This window comes from Vulpes vulpes, chromosome 1, assembly GCF_048418805.1.
Source record: "Vulpes vulpes isolate BD-2025 chromosome 1, VulVul3, whole genome shotgun sequence".
Lineage (NCBI taxonomy): Eukaryota > Metazoa > Chordata > Mammalia > Carnivora > Canidae > Vulpes > Vulpes vulpes.
In genome coordinates this window covers 19,454,874-19,475,035 of record NC_132780.1, presented here as the reverse complement: position 1 = coordinate 19,475,035, position 20,162 = coordinate 19,454,874, and the positions used below count along the sequence as shown (strand labels likewise).

Sequence of the window (20,162 nt, the reverse complement as noted above, 5' to 3'; positions counted from 1 at the left end):
AAGGACATATCAGGCTGAATTTTGAATTAGCATATAATGCCATTAACAGAGCTATATTAAAGTATCTCTGACATTAGGGATCCCTGGAAGCTCGGAGTGTTAGAGCCTGCCTTTGGCCCAGGGTATGATCCTGGAGTCCCAGGATTGAGTCCCACATTGGGCTCCCTGCATGGAGCCTGCTTCAGTTCTCTCTCTCTCTCTCTCTCTCTCTCTCTCTCCCCCTCTGTGTCTCTCATGAATAAATAAATAAAGTCTTTAAAATAAAGTATCTCTGAAATTAGAGGCACCTGGGTAGCTTAGTTGGTTAAGCATCTGACTCTTGATTTCGGCTCAGGTCATCATCTCAAGGTCCTGGGATTGAACCTCATGTTGGGCTCCCCACTCTGTGAGGAGTCTGCTTATCTCTCTCTCATTCTGCTCCTCCCCCACCTCCCTCCCTCCCCCCCCATAAATAAATAAATAAATAAATCTTTTAAGAAAAATAAATAAAAGCTCATCACCAGCAGGCCCACGGCTTTGGAGAAACTCTCTGTCTCTGCCTCTCTCTATGTGTCTCTCATGAATAAATAAATAAAATATTTTTTAAAATAATAATAATAAATTTTAAAAATAAATAAAGTAAAAAAAAAACCACACATAAATGGAGAGAACAGTATTTACTGATAATCTCCCCTGTGAGCTCATCATGTAGCCTTACCACGTAGCCACATTTGGCCATAAGTTGACCTATCACCCTCTACTCTTTTTTTTTTTTTTTAAGATTTTATGTATTTATTCATGAAAGATACCCAGAGAGAGAGAGAGAGAGAGGCAGAAACAGGCTCCATGCACGAAGCCAGATGTGGGACTCGATCCCAGGACTCTGGGATCACTCCCTGAGCCAAAAGCAGACGCTCAACCACTGAGCAACCCAGATGTCCCTATCACCCTCTACTCTTGCTTTTCTCTCTTTCTCTCTCAAACATTTTATTTTTTTATTTTAATTTTTTTTAAGTTTTATTTATTTATTCATGAGAGACACAGAGAGAGAGAGAGAGAGAGAGAGAGGCAGGGACACAGGCAGTGGGAGAAGCAGGCTCCATGCAGGGAGCCCAACGCGGGACTCGATCCCAGGACTCCAGGACCACACCCTGGGCTCTAAAGGCAGGAGCTCAACTGCTGAGCCACCTGGGCGTCCCTCAAACATTTTATTTTTTAAAAATTTTAATTTACATTCAATTAATTAACATATAATATGTTAATGGTGTCAGAGGTAGAGGTCAGCGATTCATTGGTCTTACTCTTTCAAATATATTTTTTTAAAGATTTTATTTATTCATGATAGACATACATGCACACACACACACACACACACACACAGGGGCAGAGACACAGGCAGAGGGAGAAGCAGGCTTCATGCAGAGAACCTGATGCAGGACTCGATCCCCGAACTCCAAGATCACGCCCTGGGCTAAAGGTAGGTACTAAACCGCTGAGCCACCCAGGGATCCCTTCTCTCAAGTATTTTAAAGCAAATCTGAGTCAAGTCATTTCACCCACATGGCACCAGATACTCACCTACTGCTGAACTAAGTCGTTCAACATTGATCCCTAACAGAGAAGGTTGTTGTTTCCCCATGAGCACCGTGGCTCCACCCCAGCTAACGGTTTCCTGACATCTGATACCCAGGCAATACCTGCATACAGGTGCACCCAGGTATCTCTATCAGCACTGCTGTGTTCCAGCCAGCATCCAGGCCCTGTGCACACATGGTATTTTCTTGATACATCTCTTAATCTCTATCTCTCTCTCTCTTTCTCTCTCTCTCTTTTCTACAGTAGCTCCATTCTGACTCTTTGTTCCATGACCATGTCTTGTTGAGGAGCTGGGCATTTGTCTTTAGTATGTGATCACCTTTGCTAGTGGTCAGTATTTTCAGCTTCGTGCACCAGACAGCTACTTTCTTTTGCAAATACTCCATTCTGCCATCGAAGCAGTAAGCAACGTAGAAAAACACCTTGCCTAGTGGACATGCTTGTGTTCCAATAGAACCATTTAGGAAGATCCGGCTCCAAGGCTGTGGTTAGCCCACCCCCACCCAAGGACACCCACAGGCAGGCTAAGTGCTCCGTCCCATTTCCAGTCTCCTGAGGGACGTTGGACAAGCCCCCAGGGTCATTCAGATGATAAAATAAAGATGACAGGGGCTTCTGGAGGGTTCAGTTGGTAGAGTGTGCAACTCTTGATTTCGGCGTTGGGAGTTCAAGCCTTGCATTGGGCGTGGGGCCTACTTAAAAAATGTAAAAAATAAAGATGACAAGATGCTTCATAAATTGTGAGGTGACACATGATTCCCCACATAATCATTGTACAGTGGTTGGTTTGACTAGGCTTTGTCCTGTCTCTCCTTCTTGCAGACCCGAGAAGAACGTTTTGCCAGATGCCTACAGCAAACAGCTTGCTGCCGCTCTGAGCACCAACCCGAATCTGACAGAGCTGGTTTTGTACCGCAATGCGTTGGGCAGCCGGGGGGTGAGGCTGCTGTGTCAGGGGCTCAGACACCCCAGCTGCAAACTTCAGAACCTGAGGTGAGTCCAGGCAAGTCTGCACCCTGTCCTCAGGGGGCTCTGTCAGAAGGAATATATAGTGGTGTGTGTTCCTGCTGGCACACTCTGGGTTTCCAGGGGTTAGGATTTTAGGGTATGAATTTAGCGGGGGACACGACCCAGCCCACAGCAGAAGCAGTTAGTACAAGTGCCAGCGTCATTACCTCCCACTTTTCTTATTTTAGCTCCTTCTTTCCAGGCTTCCTATTTCCAATTACACTACCTGAGTTGAAAGTTGAGTACACAAAGTCGTAGTAATTAAAACAGTCCAGTGCCAGGAGCTCCTGGCTGACTCAGTTGAGGAGTGTGCGATTCTTAATCTCGGGGCCCTGAGTTCGAGCCCCACATTGGGAGGCAGAGATTACTTAAAAAACTAAACAAAAGCCACTTGGGTGGCTCAGTGGTTGAGGGTCTGCCTTTGGCTCAGGGCATGACTCCGGGGTCCTGGGATCAAGTCCCACATCTCCCTCTGCCTGTGTCTCTGCCTCTCTCTCTGGGTCTCTCATAAATAAATAGATAAAATCTTTTAAAAAATTATAAAAAGAAACAGACAAGAAGTTAAGATGGTAAATGCTAAGTTATGCATATTTTACCACGCTGTTATCAAACATGGCAATATGAAGGCACAGCTGGTAGGAATTAGATGGCACCCAGCTGAGGGAACCGAGAGTGTCTGAATCCTGACCCAGAACACTGTGCCATTCCCTTAGCCCATCCTGCAGGGCAGACACAGGGATAGGGATCCGGATTGGGGCCCAGTAAAGCAAGCTACCGTTTTGTGAGCAGCACGTGGGCCCGATCCCAAAGAAATAATAATAAATAATACCATTCTTTCTTGACTTCGTGCCACGTGCGAGGAGCCATTCCAAGAACTTATATTACATGTGTCTCCAGTTAATTCAATGCCATCAGCCCCGCTCTGGTGCAGCTCAGAGAGAGAGACACACACACAGTGATGAGCAAGCTTCTGCGTGGCCCTGGCAGGAGGCGTGTGGCCCAAGCAGGTGCCTTGGGACCTGCTGGCTACTCAGAGTCTCCTTCTCCAAGTGAAGGGGAAAGCCCCCTCCCCCAGCAGAGCCAGCAGGAGAGGCCTCAAATTCCTCTCTAAAGGCACCTCTGTGATAGCGCTCCCGTGCTAAAGCACCAAGACTCCTTATGTTATTCTTGTTTCTTTTATTATTTAATTGACACATCATTGACATGCTGGATGTCAAAACATGCAGTGGTGTTTTTCTCTTTGTTTTTTTTTTTTTTTAATTTTATTTTTTTATCCATGAGACACACAGAAGAGAGAGGCTGGGACACAGGCAGAGGGAGCAGCAGGCTCCCTGCAAGAAGCTCTATGTGGGACTCGATTCCAGGACCTCAGGATGGTGCCCTGAGCCAAAGGCAGACGCTCCATCACTGAGCCACCCAGGGGACCCTCAGTGGTGTTTTTTCTTTAGGGTAGGCACAGGCTTGAGCAAATGTATCTGCTAACTCCAGAACATTTTCATCACAGCAGAAACACCCTATCCCTTAGCTGTCCACCCTGCTCCACTCCCCCACCGCCCCCCACCACCACCACCCCTTGCCCCGCCCTGCCCCTGGGCACCCCGTGATCTCCTTTCTTTTACTTCAGAAAGAGGAGAGAATAGGTACGGACCAAAGGAAGGAGGGAGACAAAGGGTGAGGGACAAAACCCACAGAGCACCGGTGACCTGGCCCTTCCCCCTCCCTCCCACCCAGCCTGAAGAGGTGCTGCGTGGCCAGCTCCGCCTGCCAGGACCTTGCGACCGCCCTGATGGCCAATCAGAATCTAAGGAGGATGGACCTGAGCAGCAACAGGCTGGGGCTGCCAGGCCTGAGAGCACTCTGCAAGGGGCTCCGGCATCCCAGATGCAAGCTGCAGGTGATCCAGTGAGTCTACCCAATCCAGACCCTCCTTGGTCTGAGTCTTCTCCCCGGAGGGGCTGGAACAGTCCCACAAGATGCTGCCGACCCCAAATCTCTACCTCTAGGTTAGGGCTGCCCTTAGACCCACAAGCTTGGACCCCTTCCCTGGACTCTGCACTTTAGGGAGGGAACCCCTCCGGGGCCTCCTCTGACCCATGGTTTCCATGCTGGGGGGTGCATGGGCCACCTGCCCTCCCAGTCCTCAGGCCCTACTTACCAGCTACACCCGGAGGGGTCAGGATGCTGAGCTCCTGCGAGTTCACGACACGTACTCGTGCTGTCCCCTCTCGCTGCAAGGCCACTGTTGCAGACGAGCCTCCAGCGTCCCCGGGGGTCAACTTCACTCTCACAGCAAACACGGCGTTTCTGGCACTTCGGGTCACCAACGCATGGGGTTTCCCACACAAGCAGCTCAGCCACAGCAGTGGGGTGTACCACCATACAAGTCCACTTTGACACCATCTACCTGGAGGTGGCGTCACTTCCCACAGGTGAGGGCTGGGCCCCATCAGACTGCTTCAGAGGCAGTTAGGTATCCTGGTTGTTACCTGGCTTCCAAAGGACCCCTGTCTCAGGTTTGAATAATCTCCTAAGGTGGCTCAGAGCACTCAGGAAAACCTTGCCAGGGATCAGTGTATTATTAAAGGATATGGTAAAGGAGGCAGATGAACAGCCTGAGGAAGAGCTCCATGGGGTGAGGCCTGGGAGGGTCCCAGCCTGGGAGCTTCTGACCCATGGAGCTGGGGTGTCACCCTCCTAGCCTGGACCCTGGACGGGTTCACCAGCCTGGAAGCTCCAAACCATGTATGGTCTTGCGGTTTTATGGAGCCTTCCTCTTGTGGCCTCTGTTTCATTAACTCCATTTCTGGCCCCTTGCCTTTTGGAAGAGGATAGGGGGCAGGGCTGAACGTTCCCAGCCTTTCATTCTGACATTGACTCTTGGGTGCCCAACCCCATGTGGGAGCCCACCCATTAGAACCAGAGATGCTCTTGGGGTGCCTGGGTGGTCAGTCAGTTAAGCATCTGCCTTCGACTCAGGTTTTGCATGATCCTGGGGTCCTGGGATCAAGTCCGGGTCAGGCTCCCTGTTCCAGGGAAACCTGCTTTTCCCTCTCTCTCTGTCCCTCCTCCTGCCTCATGCCTCTCTCTCTCTCTCAAATAAATAAATGAAGTCTTAAAAAAAAAAAAAAAGAAAAAGGAAGAGAAGAAGAAGAACAACAACAACAACAACAACAACAACCAGAGAGATGCTCCTAGCGCTCTGGTCACTTAGGAACAGCAGGGGCTTCAGGAGCCCTGTGTCAGGAAGGAGGGTGTGCAGAGACCAGTACATGTGTTTTCTACCATCTGCCACACCTTATCCTGTTCCTGCCAGTGAACTCCTACTGAGCCTTCCAGAACCATCTCAAACTCCCCAGAGTCTTCCCTGACTGTGCATGGTTTGCCAAACCTGAGCTAGGTGTCCCCTCCATCATGATGGTTTTAATAAACTGGAGCTCAGCAGAGGAGCACCTACTGTGTACCCGGTGTGGTTCTACACCCTGCCTCCTTGGTAAAGTATGTAGTCCTTGCAACAACCTTAGGAAGCAGGTGTGATTATTACCCTTATTTTTGAGGCAGCGAACCTGAGGCAGAGCAGCTCATGACACACGTAACAGACTTCCTGACCACTTGCTAGAGGGTGCAGGGCTCGTGAGCAGCAGAGATGGATATTCCCAGGTCCTGAGCGCTAGAGAACCCACCTGAGCTATGGTGCACTCCTGCCTCAGTGGCATCACCTTCACTGGCTGATACTTGCTTACCCCTCTGTCTCCTTCAGTGGGATACTCCTTGCTGGAAATGATGAAGTCTTCTTCTTCTTCTTCTTCTTCTTCTTCTTCTTCTTCTTCTTCTTCTTCTTCTTCTTTTTTTTAATGATTTAGTCTTCTTAATGCCTGAGCTGTAGTGACACGTGTAGGTTTGTGTTGGGTGATTCAAGGGACCAGGGGATGAGCCAGGAGGATAGAGGACAGCAAGAGGCGCCCTCTTCAACATCTGTCTCTTTCCTCCCAAGGTTGAGGAAGTGTCAGCTGGAAGCCGAGGCTTGCCAGGAGATTGCCTCCGTGCTCAGCACCAGTCGACATCTGGAGGAGCTGGACCTGACTGGAAATGCTCTGGAGGATTTGGGTCTGAAGCTCTTATGTCAAGGCCTGAGGCACCCAGTCTGTAGACTGCAGATCCTGTGGTGAGTTCTTCATGGGACCAACTTAAAATGCAAGTCTCCTCGTATTGAGGGATGATATAAAAAACACACCATCTGTATACCCATGTTTGTAGCAGCATTATTCACGATAGCCCAAAGGTGGAAACAGCCCAAATGTCCGTCAGCAGGTGCATGGGTAAACAAAATATGGCATATACATACTAGGTGATATTATTCTATTTTTTAAAAAATTTGAGGGATCCCTGGGTGGCTCAGCAGTTTGGCGCCTGCCTTTGGCCTGGGGCACGATCTTGGAGTCCTGGGATTGAGTCCCACATCGGGCTCCCGGCAGGGAGCCTCCTTCTCCCTCTTCCTGTGTCTCTGCCTCTCTCTCTCTCTCTCTCTCTCTCTCTCTGTCTATCATAAATAAATAAATAAATCTTTTTAAAAAATTTGAAATTCTGACATCATGCCACACGTGGATGAACCTGGAAGATACATATTTTTTTTAACAGATCAGTATCTTTTTTTTTTAAAGATTTTATTTATTTATTCATGAGAGACAAAGAGAAGCAGAGACACAGGCAGAGGGAGAAGCAGGCTCCATGCAGGGAGCCCGACGTGGGATTCGATCCTGGGACTCCAGGATCAGGCCCTGGGCTGAAGGCAGCACTAAATCGCTGAGCCACCTGGGCTGCTCGAACCTGGAAGATATTATGTAAAGTGAAAAGTCAGTCATAAAAGGACAAAGATGTTATGATTCCACTTATATGAGATCCCTACAATAGTGAAATCCAGATATAAAGTAGAACAGTGGTTGCTGTGGGACTGGGGCAGGAGGGAATGGAGAATTGTAGAGTTTGTGTTTGGGACCATGCCAGGTTCCAGACATAGATAGTGGTGATGGTTGCACAGCAGTGCAAATGTACTTAATGCCACTGAGTCGTACACTTAGAAATGGCTAGAATGGGGGCTGGCTCAGTTGGAAGAGCTCGTGTGACTCTTGGTCTCAGAAGACGTGAATTAGAGCCTCACATTGGGTTGAGTGTAGAGATGGTAAATTTTTTTGTCTGTATTTATCTATACCTATCTATCCATACTTTTTAACTTGTTAAAATTATATTTATTTCTTCATGAGAGACACAGAGAGGGGGCAGAGACACAGGCAGAGGGAGAAGCAGGCTTCCTGTGGGGACCCCGATGTGGGACCCCGGGATCATGCCCTGAGCCAAAGGCAAATGCTCAATCACTGAGCCACCCAGGCATCCCTCTATACTTTTTTTTTTTAAGATTTTATTTATTTATTCATGAGAGATACAGAGAGAGAGAGGCACAGACAGAGGCAGAGGGAGAAGCAGGTTCCATGGAGGGAGCCCGACATGGGACTCAATCCTGGGTCTCCAGGAACCACACCCTAAGCCGAAGGTGGCGCTAAATGCTGAGCCACCTTGGCTGCCCCCTCTATACTTTTTTAAAGTAAGTTTTCACTCAACATGGGGCTCAAACCTAAGATTCCAATCAAGAGTCGCAAGCTCTATGGACTAAGCTAGCCAGGTGCCCCATATTTTATATATTTTGACACAATAAAGCATAAATAAATACCCAGGGGATAGTAACAACAGTGACAAGTGCCATCAAGACCCCCTAAAATAAAAAAAGACCCCCCCAAATAAAAGCATTCACAAAAACTCCTGAAGTTGCCAGTGACAGACACCCCATCTCTGTGGTTGAAGATAAAAGTGAATTTGTTGGTTCTGTAACCAAGAAGTCCAGAGGGAAATACTGGTTTTGAGCACAGCTGAATCCAGGGACCCACGTGGTAAAATCAGGACTCTGTCTCTGTCTTCCCTTTCTATATATAGGAAGACACTATGCTAAATGTCAACAGAGGACATCTTTGAGGGGCAATAGTGTTTTCCTGCCCTATATTCCTATCAGTTATAAGGTGCTTCTAACTGCACCCCAAACACATTGCCACTGATTTATGGTGTAACATCAAAGAGAGGTTGGGGGAATCACACAAAAGGAGCACAGAAAGAATGTTCTGTATTTTCTTGATTATTTTAGCCAAGAAAATGCATCATGCTAAAAATAAAATAAAATACACATATCATAAAATTTACCATTTTTTTTTTTAAGATTTTTATTTTTTATTCACGACAGACACAGAGAGAGAGACAGGCTGAGAGAGAAGCAGGCTCCATGCAGAGAGCCCAATGGGGGACGTGATCTTGGGTCTCTAGGATCACACCCTGGGCTGAAGGTGGCGCTAAACCGCTGGGCCACTGGGGCTGCCCACCATCTTTTTAAAAAGTAATCTCTGCACTCTCGACCCAGAGGTCAGGAGTTGCATACTCTACCAGCTGAGCCAACCAGGTGCCCCTACCATCTTATAATTTTGAAGATATGGTTCCACATTATTAAGCACATTTATACTGTTGTGCAACCATCACCACCATCTGCCTCCTGAACTTTTATTTATCTTGCAAAACTGAGTCTGTCCTGTAAACAGACTCCCGGGCACTTGGGTGACTCAGTGGTTGAGTGTCTGCCTTTAGCTCAGGTCGTGATCCTGGGGTCCTGGGATTGAGTCCCACATTGGACTCCCTACATGGAGTCTGCTTCTCCTTCTACCTATGTCTCTGCCTCTCTCTATATATCTCTAATGAATGAATAAATACAGTCTTTTTTTTTTTAAATAAATACAGTCTTAAAAAAAAAAAAAAGAAAGAAAAAGAAAAAAAGGGCGCCTGGGTGGTTCAGTGGTTGAGCATCTGCCTTTGACCCAGGTTATGATCCCAGGGGCCTGAGATCGAGTCCCATATCAGGCTCTCTGCAAGGAGCCTGCTTCTCCCTCTGCCTGTGTCTCTCCCTTTCTCTCTCTCTTTCTGTGTCTCTCATGAATAAATAAACTCTTAAAGAAAAAGAAAAGAAATTCCTTCCTTTTTATGGCTGAACAACATTACACTGCCTGGATATATCAAGTTTGTTTATCCATTCAACTCTTCCACTAATGGACACTTGGGTTGCTTCTACCTTTTGGCTATTTTGAATAATTCTGTAAACATAAAGGTACAGGTATGTCTTTGGCCTATGTAACCAGAAGTGAAAAGGATGGATCATGTGGTCATTTTAAGTTTTTTTGCGGAGCTGCCATATTGTTTTCCACAGCCACTGTACCATTATTTGTTGTTACCAACAGTGCATAAAGTTTCTGATTTCTTTTTTTTTTTAAGATTTTATTTATTTATTTATTCATGAGAGAGAGAGAGAGAGAGAGAGAGAGAGAGGCAGAGACACAGGCAGAGGGAGAAGCAGGCTCCATGCAGAGAGCCTGATGTGGGACTCAATCCCAGGACTCCAGGATCATGCCCCGGGCCGAAGGCAGCGCTAAACTGCTGAGCCATCCAGGGATCCCAAGTTTCTGATTTCTTTGTGTCCTTGCTAACGCTTGTGGTTTGGGGGGGCTTTTTAAAATTATTCTTTTTTTGAAGATTTTATTTATTCATGAGAAACGCAGAGAGAGGCAGAGACAGAGGTAGAGCGAGAAGGAGGCTCCATGCTGGGAGCCCAATGTGGGACTCGATCCTGGGACTCCAGGATCACCCCCTGGGCTGAAGGCAGATGCTCAATCGCTGAGCCACCCAGGTGTCCCTTGTAATATATGTTGAATTGGATTTTTTGCAGGTTGAAGATTTGCCATCTCACTGCTGCTGCCTGCAAGGACCTTGCCTCCACCCTGGGTGTGAACCAGAGCCTGATAGAGCTGGATCTGAGCCTCAATGACCTGGGGGACCCCGGTGTGCTGCTGCTATGTGAAGGCCTCAGGCATCCCCAGTGCAGACTCCAGACCCTCCGGTGAGTCTTACTCTGCTCACCATCCTTGCTCTTCTGCATGGGGTCACTGGGGTCATGTTCACTCCTCTCGGTCTCCTAACCTCTAGCTACATACATCTGCCGCAAAGATTTTTCTGCTACAGGGCCTTTGCACAAGCAGTTTTTTCCTGGGTTGCCTGCCTCTCTGCTATGCTAAATCCCCTTTTATTTGGATGATATCTGTTTTATCGGTAAGACTGGGATGCATGGGTGGCTCAGTGGTTGAGGTCTGCCTTAGGCTCAGAGTGTGATCCCGGCGTACCTGGATCAAGTCCCACATCGGGCTCCCCACAAGGAGTCTGTTTCTGCCTCTGCCTATATCTCTGCCTCTCTGTGTGTGTCTCTCATGAATAAATAAAATTTTTTAAAAAGACTCAAAACAAATGCTTCTTCCCCGTGCATGCCTACTCTAACCCCTAAATCAGGTCTATATTCCTAGTTTAGGGATTTAATTTGACCTTGTGCTTCTCGGCATCACTTATCAAAACTTGTCATTTGTGTGCATATGTGTGATCTTCCAAAAGTGCAGAAGCTGTGTTAGCTCTGTACTCCGATGGCCAGTATAAGACCTGACTCAGGGGTGTTTAGAAATACATATGTTTTATTTTTTTATTAAGTTTTTTGTTTTAATTCCAGTACAGCTAACATATTTTTAAATGAGTAAATGTGTGAATAAATCAAGGAACAAAAAGAAAACACAGAAGGCTATCAGTTTTCAGAAAATCATTTTTCTCTGTTGTCCCAAAGGAGAGTCTGTCTGTCCTACAAAAGCCTCATGTACTATCTCACGTTGTTCATGCTGAAAGGTTTTTTGGTCTTTTTCTCTTTCTTTTTTCTCCTTTTAAGACATTGTGAATAGTGTGGCTTCTATTGTTTTTGTTAGGTTCACAGAGGTGTCCTGTTTCTTCACAGTCTGCTGTCCACTGCATCCTGTACTGCAAGATCACTGAGGACCCACCGTGCCTCTCCTTTAATTTTTCTCCTTCATTGGCACCCCAAAGCTCATCTGCAGGCACTCCTGTCTCTGTTTTACATAACAATATATCTCGACAGTGTCTCCCGCAACTCTTCCCCTCTCCCCACTCCAATCCACTTACCTTTATACATTCAGGATGTGCTCACTCCGGTGTAGACATATCTAATGCATTTCTCTCTCTTTTTTTTTAAGATTTTATTTATTTGTGTGTGTGTGTGTGTGAGAGAGAGAGAGAGAGAGAGAGAGAACGAGGAGTGTGGAGGGGCAGAGGCAGAGGGAGAAGCAGGCTCCCCCTTGAGCAGAGAGCCCCATGTGGAGCTCCATCCCAGGACCCTCAGATCCTGACCTGAGCTGAAGGCAGATACTTAACCGACTGAGCCCCCAGATGCTCCTAATGCATTCCTTGGAGCGTGCCATCACATGCACGCACCAGATGCTATAGAGCCATGCCCCTCTCTTCCACTCTGCTCTTGCTTGTCTGTGTCCCTTTCGGAACCCCACTGGGATCCCACCCAGGGGCAAGAGTCATCTGCTCAGCCTGAATTTGCATGCTTGGTTATCTCCAACCGTTCTGAAAAGCTCTCTGGAAAGATCCACAGTTTACACTTCCACCCGCAATTTAGGAAAGCTACTTTGCCTGAATCTTTGTGGTTATTCAACTTTCTATCTTTAAACGCCTGGTGGGTGTAAGATGTTCTTAAACGGCATTTCAGTGTTGAGTATCTCTTCATGTGCTTATCAGCTTCTTTGGTTTCCCCAATCTGTGAATTGCCTATTTGTATAATGTATTTATTTCTTTGCTATGTATCCTTGTTTTATCTTGATTTCCAGATGTTCCCTATTTCAGATATTTATCTTTTGTTGACTGCATACCTTGCAAATGTCTGCTCAGCAGGTCATCAATCTGTCAAATTGTCTGTGGATGCTTTCATCAAACAGAAATCCTTATGTTTTGAGGCCAAACCCATATGTGTTTTAATGATTTTATATTCTTTTTTAAAAAAAATTTATTTAGGGCAGCCCCGGGTGGCTCAGCGGTTTAGTGCCGCCTTCGGCCCAGGGCGTGATCCTGGAGACCAGGGATCCAGTCCCACGTCGGGCTTCCTGCATGGAACCTGCTTCTCCCTCTGCCTGTGTCTCTGCCTCTCTCTCTCTGTGTCTCTCATGAATAAATAAATAAAATCTTTTAAAAATTTATTTATTCAAGAGAGACACGGAAAGAGAGGCAGGCTTCATGCAGACAGCCCCATGTGGGACTCGATCCCAGGACTCCAGGATCAGGCCCTGGGCTTAAGGCAGTGCTAAACCACTGAGCCACCAGGGCTGCCCTGATTTTATATTCTTGTAACAGGCCTAAGAAATCCTTTGCCAGGAGCCTGGCTGGCTCAATCAGGAGAGCATGTGACTCTTGATCTCAGGGTCATGAGTTGGAGCCCCATGAAGGGTGTAGACATTACTTAAGTAAAATAAAAAAGAAAGGGCTATGAGACCCTTGTATATCGCTTGCTGTTATGAGTTCATATGTTCAGAAAATCCCCATGTTGCTGTCCCAACCTCCAGGCCCCCTTTGGAAGTAAAGTCTGTATGAGTCTGTCTTCATCTGCTAGGGCTGCCTTAACAAAATACCGCAGACTGAGGGCTCACATGTAGAAATGCACTTTCTCCCAGTTCTGGAGGCTGGAAGTTGAGGATCAGATGTTGGCAGTGTTGGTTTGTTGTCAGACCTCTCTGTTTGGCTTGCAGATGGCCACCTCATCACTGTCCTCACCATCTTTCTTGTGTGTGCACACATGTCCCATGTCTGTCTGTGTGGCGAAAGTTACTCTTGTATGGACAACAGCTCATATTGGGTTAGGGTGAACAGTGTGTGTGTGTGTGTCTGTGTGTTTAAAAAAATTATTTATTTATTCATGAGAGACACAGAGATATAGGCAGAGGGAGAAGCAAGCTCCCTGCAGGGAGTCCAATGTGGGACTCGATCCCAGGACCCTGGGATCATACCCTGAGCCAAAGGCAGACACTCAACTGCTGAGTCACCCAGGAATCGCAAGTTGGGCAGTGTTTTAATTTAATCATGCCTTGTAAAGCCTCATCTCCCAATGCAGCCGTATTCTGAAGCAGGGGGTTAGGATAGAGTTCAGTATAGAAGTTGGGGAGGTGGGGATGCCGGTGGCTCAGCGGTTGAGCACCTGCTTTTGGCTCAGGGCGTGATCCTGGAGTCCCAGGATTGAGTCCCACATCGGGCTTCCTGCATGGAGCCTGCTTCTCCCTCTGCTGTTCTCTCTCTCTCTCTCTCTCTCTCTCATGAATAAATAAATTAAAAATCTTAAAAAAAAAAAAAGAAGTTGGGGAGGGACACAACTCAGAGTTGTGTTGTGACCCTGTTGCAGGGTCATTGCAGAAAAAATTAGTTCAGGTGAGGGCAGGCTGGAGCAGGGCTGATCTTTTGTGTGGAATCCTTATGAAGAAGGGAAATTTGGACACAGACACACACACACACACACAGATCCGGGCAATGCTTCTACAGGGCAGGGAACACCCGAGATTACCAGCAGACCCCAGAAGCCAGGGGAGGCAGGAGCAGGTGCTCAGGGCTCCTGAATCAACCAGGCTCCCAGCCCCCAGCCCCCCGAGACAGTTAATTTCCACCATGAGAGCCGCCAGCCTGCAGGCACAGGTCCTTGTTACAGCAGCCTCAGGAAGCTAATCTGCTGGCACCTGTCCAATTCCAACCCATGCCAGTTATTACCCTTTCTATATGATCTTCCTGCCGCCCACTCTCTTCTTTCCTTCTTCCCTCTGCCCTCCCACCTGCCTGCTCCTGTCTTCTCCCTTTTTTCTGCCTGGGGGGTGCCTGGCATGGGAGCCGCTTCTCGGGGAGGGCTGCAGGCTGCAGGCTGAGTCTCTGGGCTCTGGGCCTCGTGTCTTCCAGGTTGGGCATTTGCAGGCTCAGCTCGGCAGCCTGCAAGGGTCTCTGCACAGTGCTGCAGGTCAATCCCTGCCTCCAGGAGCTGGACCTGAGCTTCAATGACCTGGGGGATGCGGGCGTGTGGCCGCTCTGCGAGGGGCTGTGTCACCCCACCTGCAGACTCCAGAAACTGTGGTGAGCCCTGGGCATCGGGACTGGTGGCATGAGGGTGGTGGTGTTGGCGGGCTTCGGGTGGGGGCGCAGTCTTGTCCATACGTTCTTTTCATCGAAAGGCCATCCCTGCACCGCTCCGGAAGACACCAGGAACCGCGACGTAGAAAGAAAAGATGCAAACCGCTCATGTTCTTTGTGGGATGCAAACATAAAATGCCTCCTTTTCCCCTTTGCTCATTGCCTATAAACATTTCCTGTAAAACTCGCCTTTTCCGCTGCCATTTACTTGCACAGATTTGTGGCTTTTCGGTGACCTTTATGGAATAAAAACTCAATCTGCTCCAGTGTGAATTCCAGTCAAATGTGAATTGTCCCTTCCTCCTCCTCCTTACTCCCCACGATCAGCCTGGCCATTCACCCTGAGGGATGGTCTGTTTCTGTTGTGGCGGTTTCTGAGTCTCTCAATTATCTGGGGCGCTAGGTAGGTGGGCATCAAGGCAGGAGCTCAGGGATGGTACTTTCCCTGTATTGGTGCTGCTAGGGTCCCATCTGGCAGGCATCCAGAGGTCACCTTTGTCATGGGGATCGTATGCACGTTTTTTTTTTTAATTATTATTATTATTTTATTTTATGTATTTATTCATGAGAGACACACAGAGAGAGGCAGAGACATAGGCAGAGGGAAAAGCAGGTTCCTTGCAGGGAGCCTGATGCGGGACTCGATCCCAGGACCCTGGGATCACAACCTGAGCCAAAGGCAGATGCTCAACCACTGAGCCACCCAGGTGTCCCTCATATGCACGTTCTTTTTTTTTTTTTTTTTTTTTTTAAGATTTATTTATTTATGATAGACATAGAGAGAGGCAGAGGGAGGGAGAAGCAGGCTCAATGCCGGGAGCCCGACGTGGGACTCGATCCCGGGGCTCTAGGATAGTGCCCTGAGCCAAAGGCAGGCGCCAAACCGCTGAGCCACCCAGGGATTCCCCCATAGGCACGTTCTTACCAGCTCCCCCTCCCCCCGGGAGCTGTTCCCATTGCCCACTCTCCTGAAGTGGAATCTCGGTCTACCTCCTTGTACACGCCCCCCCCCCCCCCCCAGGTCTCACCCTAATCTTCTTCTCCTGACCCTTCTGCATCTCTGGGTGGTTCCTCGTCACCAAACTGTTTTGTTTTTTTTTTTCTCTCTTCCTCTGCAAGTCCCGGAGCTTCCGTCTTATACCTCATCTTGGAAGCTGGCATCTCTTGCCGCACAGGCTCAGGAAAACTAGGATTAAAATATTTCTACTTTAAAAAAATATATATTTCTACTTAAAAAAAAAAAAATATATATATATATATATATTTCTACTTAACATCCCAGCTGTGATGGTATTTCTTTCAGATGCTTGCTGTGAGGGATAAATGATGAAGTAAACAAAGCCCTTAGCAAGGTGCTCAGCATGCCTTGGCCCTCAGTAAATGCTATCTGTTCTTACTGGAACAAACAGCACAGAATGCAGGAAAGAAACATAATGGGAGGCCGATTAGAAATCAGAGAGAATCAGTCAGCATACTGTTTGGGCAGGTGACAGCCTAATTCACACTGGCTCCTTAAAAAATGAGGGTGGTTATTGACTTGTGTAACTGGATTGACTTCAGGCATGGCTTGATCTAGGTGTTTAGAGTCTTTTTTTTTTTAAAGATTTTATTTATTCATGAGAGACACAGAGAGAGAGGCAGAGACATAGGCAGAGGGAGAAGCAGGTTCCTCACAGGGAGCTCAATGTGGGACTCGATCCTAGGACTAGGATCACACCCTGAGCTGAAGGCAGGCGCTCAACCGCTGAGCCACTCAGGCATCCCTAGGTGTTGAGTCTTGATCTCTATTATCTTCCGTACTTGTTGCTGTGTTGGCTCCTTTATCAAATAAGTGTAGCCTTGATCCTACTTGGTGGCACAACACCCGCAGCTCTACAAAGGACTTTTGGATCTAAGTTCTGAAAAAAGAACTCCAGGAATCCAGAATGGTTCTGACTCACTGGTTTTGGGTGGGCCTATGTCCAGTTGAAGCCATTCATGGTAACTGGAGACATCAAAACCAACCAGCTCAGGTCTGGAATATTAGTTTAAGGATGGTGTGAGCTGCAGGTAGGCTGAGACTGGGGTATGAATGAGAAATTGGGATAGAATTACCAGAAAGGGAAGTGGATGCTTGATTGCAAAATCAGTGGGTATCCTATAGAGAGATGCAGCTCTGGATAGGTAAGCATCCTTAAATACCTGTCTTTTTTTAAAATATAATATTCTTTTTTTAAAAAAAAATTATTTATTCGAGAGAGAGAGAGAGAGAGAGAGAGAGAGATTGGCAGAGACACAGGAGGAGGGAGAAGCAGGCTCCATGCCGGGAGCCCGAAGTGGGACTCGATCCCGGGACTCCAGGATCGCGCCCTGGGCCAAAGGCAGGCGCTAAACCGCTGAGCCACCCAGGGATCCCCAAATACCTGTCTTAAGTATTTTCGTTCACCACATTGGCCTTATCCGGGACCGGTCAGGTTCTACTCTGCTTCCTCTTAAATTGGTCCTGTAAAAACATCACCCCAAATCCCTCTGAAGAGGCAGCTCCTTATGTTGCTCCAACCACTCCTTGTCTTCCACAGGCTGGATAGCTGTGGCCTCACTGCCAAAGCTTGTGAGGATCTTTCGTCTGCCCTCGGGGTGAGCCAGACCCTGAGGGAGCTTTATCTGACCAACAATGCCCTGGGGAATGCAGGGGTCAGGCTGCTCTGCAAAGGACTGAGTCATCCCGGCTGCAAACTTCAAGTCCTCTGGTGAGAGACCGGTTTCTGGGTCTGAAGGAGGCAGGGCGTAGGACTTGGAGGTGGGGGTGAGGGTCAGTAATCAATACCCGTGGTTCGGTGAACAAATAAAGCTAGAAAACTTTCCTTCGTGCGGTAATGTGTGCAATTAGTGTGGAACGCTGAGGTCTTTATGTCCTAGCCAATTTCTTTCTTTCTTTTTTTTTTTTTTTTTAGATTTTATTTTATTTATTTATTTTAATTTTTTTTATTATTTATTTATGAGAGTTATACAGAGAGATAGAGAAAGGCAGAGACATAGGCAGAGGGAGAAGCAGGCTCCATGCACCAGGAGCCTGACGTGGGATTCGATCCCGGGTCTTCAGGATTGCGCCCTGGGCCAAAGGCAGGTGCCAAAGCGCTGCGCCACCCAGGGATCCCCTTAGATTTTATTTATTTATTCATGAGAGACACACACAGAGAGACAGAGACTTAGGCAGAGGGAGAAGCAGGCTCCCTGGGGGAGCCTGATGTGGGACTCCATTCTAAGACCCCAGGATCATACCCTGAGCCGATGGCAGATGCTCAACTGGAGCCAGCCAGGAATCCCTGTCCTGGCCGATGTCTATCACTGAGGACCCATTTCCTAACCTGTCAAATGAGGCCCTTGTGGCTTAGAATCTGGAATGACTGTTAGGCCTCAAATTTGAATTCTGGGGGATCCCTGGCTGGCTCCGCGGTTTAGCACCTGCCTTTGGCCCAGGGCAGGATCCTGGAGACCTGGGATCAAGTCCCGCGTCGGGCTCCCTGCATGGAGCCTGCTTCTCCCTCTGTCTGTGTCTCTGCCTCTCTCTCTCTCTCTCTATGTCTATGAATAAATAATAAATAAAAGCTTTAAAAAAATTTGAATTCTGTCCCTTATTAGTTTTGTGATGTTTCTGCACATTATCCAATGTCTTGGCTCCTCGGTATCCTCCAAATCAGAGAAGTCAGCACAGGTCAGGGACTTACCATGTTGGTGCTCAGCTGGAAGTCAAACCTGCTTCCCAAGAGGATTTGGTTTCCGATGAAGTACTAGATAAGGAAATTGTGCTAACAAGGTAGGAAGCCCGAGAGATTTGAATGCCACAGCTGTGGCCTGGAACATAATGTGTCCTGCTCTGTGTCCTAAGGTTATTTGGAATGGAGCTGAATAAGATGACCCACAGGAGACTGGCAGCGCTTCGAGTAGTGAAACCTCAGCTGGACATCGGTTGCTGAATGGTTCTAGCCGCCGGCTCTTCTCTTGGAGTCAGGACAGAGGAAGGGGAAATCCCAGGACCCTCTGGCCAGCGTGATGATCAGGCTCTTTTATCTCCTCCAAACTCCCATGCAGGATAAATCCTTTCTGCTTCAGGACTTTGTCAACGAGTGGTCAAGTGTGGAGCATTAGTGTTGGGAAGGCGAGTGTCATAGAGAGAACTTAAGGGGGGGCGCTGGGTGATCCTTGAGCAGGGATTCTCAAAGGAGGGTGGACTTGCACTTCTCTCCCTCCCTGGGACATGTGGTGGTGTCAGGAGACATTGGGGTAGTGGTGGTGAAGGTGGAGCTGCCCACTCCAGTGGTGGAGGCCAAGGAGTCTCCTAAATGTCTGAGCAATGCACAAAACAGCCCTTCCTGCAGCAGTGTTTAGCTTCAATGACATTTGAGGCTGGATTGAGGAACCTTGTTCTCAAGGACCAGTGGTGCAATGAGAGTGCTAGGCCATCTTGTGTGCCTTAGGATACTGGTCATGCCAAGGGCCCCACCCCATGCCTTTGCAGTCTCATTTTGCATGTGGTTCTACCCCCTGGCTGGAGGCTGGTGCACCGTGGATGGACCTCTTGCCAGGGTTAGTGGACTGCAGGCTGGCCAATAACCTGTATCATACTTTGGACTTGAACCCAGATTTTTTTTTTTTTTAAGATTTTATTTATTCATGAGAGACACACACACAGAGGCAGAGACACAGGCAGAGGGAGAAGCAGGCTCCATGCAGGGAGCCTGATGTGGGACTCCAGGATCACGCCCTGGACCGAAGGCGGTGCTAAACCGCTGAGCCATCCCGGCTGCCCTCAAACCCAAATTTTTAACCCAGTTGGGAGATTGCAATCAGGGAACCTCAACCCCAGCCAGTGATTGGCTAGAAACCTGAGGCCACTGTGAGCATGCCCTACTGAAGCCATTGGGCGCAGGTGTCTGGAAAGACCAGAACTTCCTAGGAAGCAGAGACCATTCGTAGAGGAAAAGGTTACCCTGCCACCCATGGAATTCTGGGAAAGGAAATAAATTCGATTCTGCAGAAGATATGCCTGTGGGCAGCAATAAAGGTCCCTCCAGGGATCCCTGGGTGGCGCAGTGGTTTGGCGCCTGCCTTTGGCCGGTGCATGGAGCCTGCTTCTCCTTCTGCCTGTGTCTCTGCCTCTCTCTCTCTCTGTGACTATCATTAAAAAAAAAATTTAAAAAAATTAAAAAAAAAAATAAAATAGGGATCCCTGGGTGGCGCAGCGGTTTGGCGCCTGCCTTTGGCCCAGGGCGCGATCCTGGAGACCCGGGATCGAATCCCACGTCAGGCTCCCGGTGCATGGAGCCTGCTTCTCCCTCTGCCTGTGTCTCTGCCTCTCTCTCTCTCTCTGTATGACTATCATAAATAATAATAAAAAAAAAATAAAATAAAATAAAATAAAGGTCCCTCCAGTAGTGACAGCACACTGGACTCCTTGAAACCAAGCC

General features: G+C 48.0%; 1 protein-coding gene across 3 annotated transcripts in view; it reads left to right on the top strand.

Moving 5' to 3' along the window:
- The window catches only part of NLRP12 (NLR family pyrin domain containing 12), a 30,674-nt gene extending 10,812 nt beyond the window's left edge, over positions 1 to 19,862 (top strand). Inside the window, exons 4-10 of one of the 3 annotated variants that reach the window (XM_025985301.2) lie at positions 2,398 to 2,568; positions 4,315 to 4,485; positions 6,575 to 6,745; positions 10,391 to 10,561; positions 14,488 to 14,658; positions 17,274 to 17,444; positions 18,584 to 19,862. In XM_025985301.2, the coding sequence (XP_025841086.2) occupies positions 2,398 to 2,568; positions 4,315 to 4,485; positions 6,575 to 6,745; positions 10,391 to 10,561; positions 14,488 to 14,658; positions 17,274 to 17,444; positions 18,584 to 18,671 (1,114 nt within the window). In that variant the 3' untranslated portion in view covers positions 18,672 to 19,862. Of the gene's footprint in view, positions 1 to 2,397; positions 2,569 to 4,314; positions 4,486 to 6,574; positions 6,746 to 10,390; positions 10,562 to 14,487; positions 14,659 to 14,756; positions 14,986 to 17,273; positions 17,445 to 18,583 lie in introns of those variants that run through there. The other 2 variants (XM_072758458.1, XM_072758456.1) reach the window with 2 other exon arrangements.
- Positions 19,863 to 20,162: the final 300 nt, after the last annotated feature.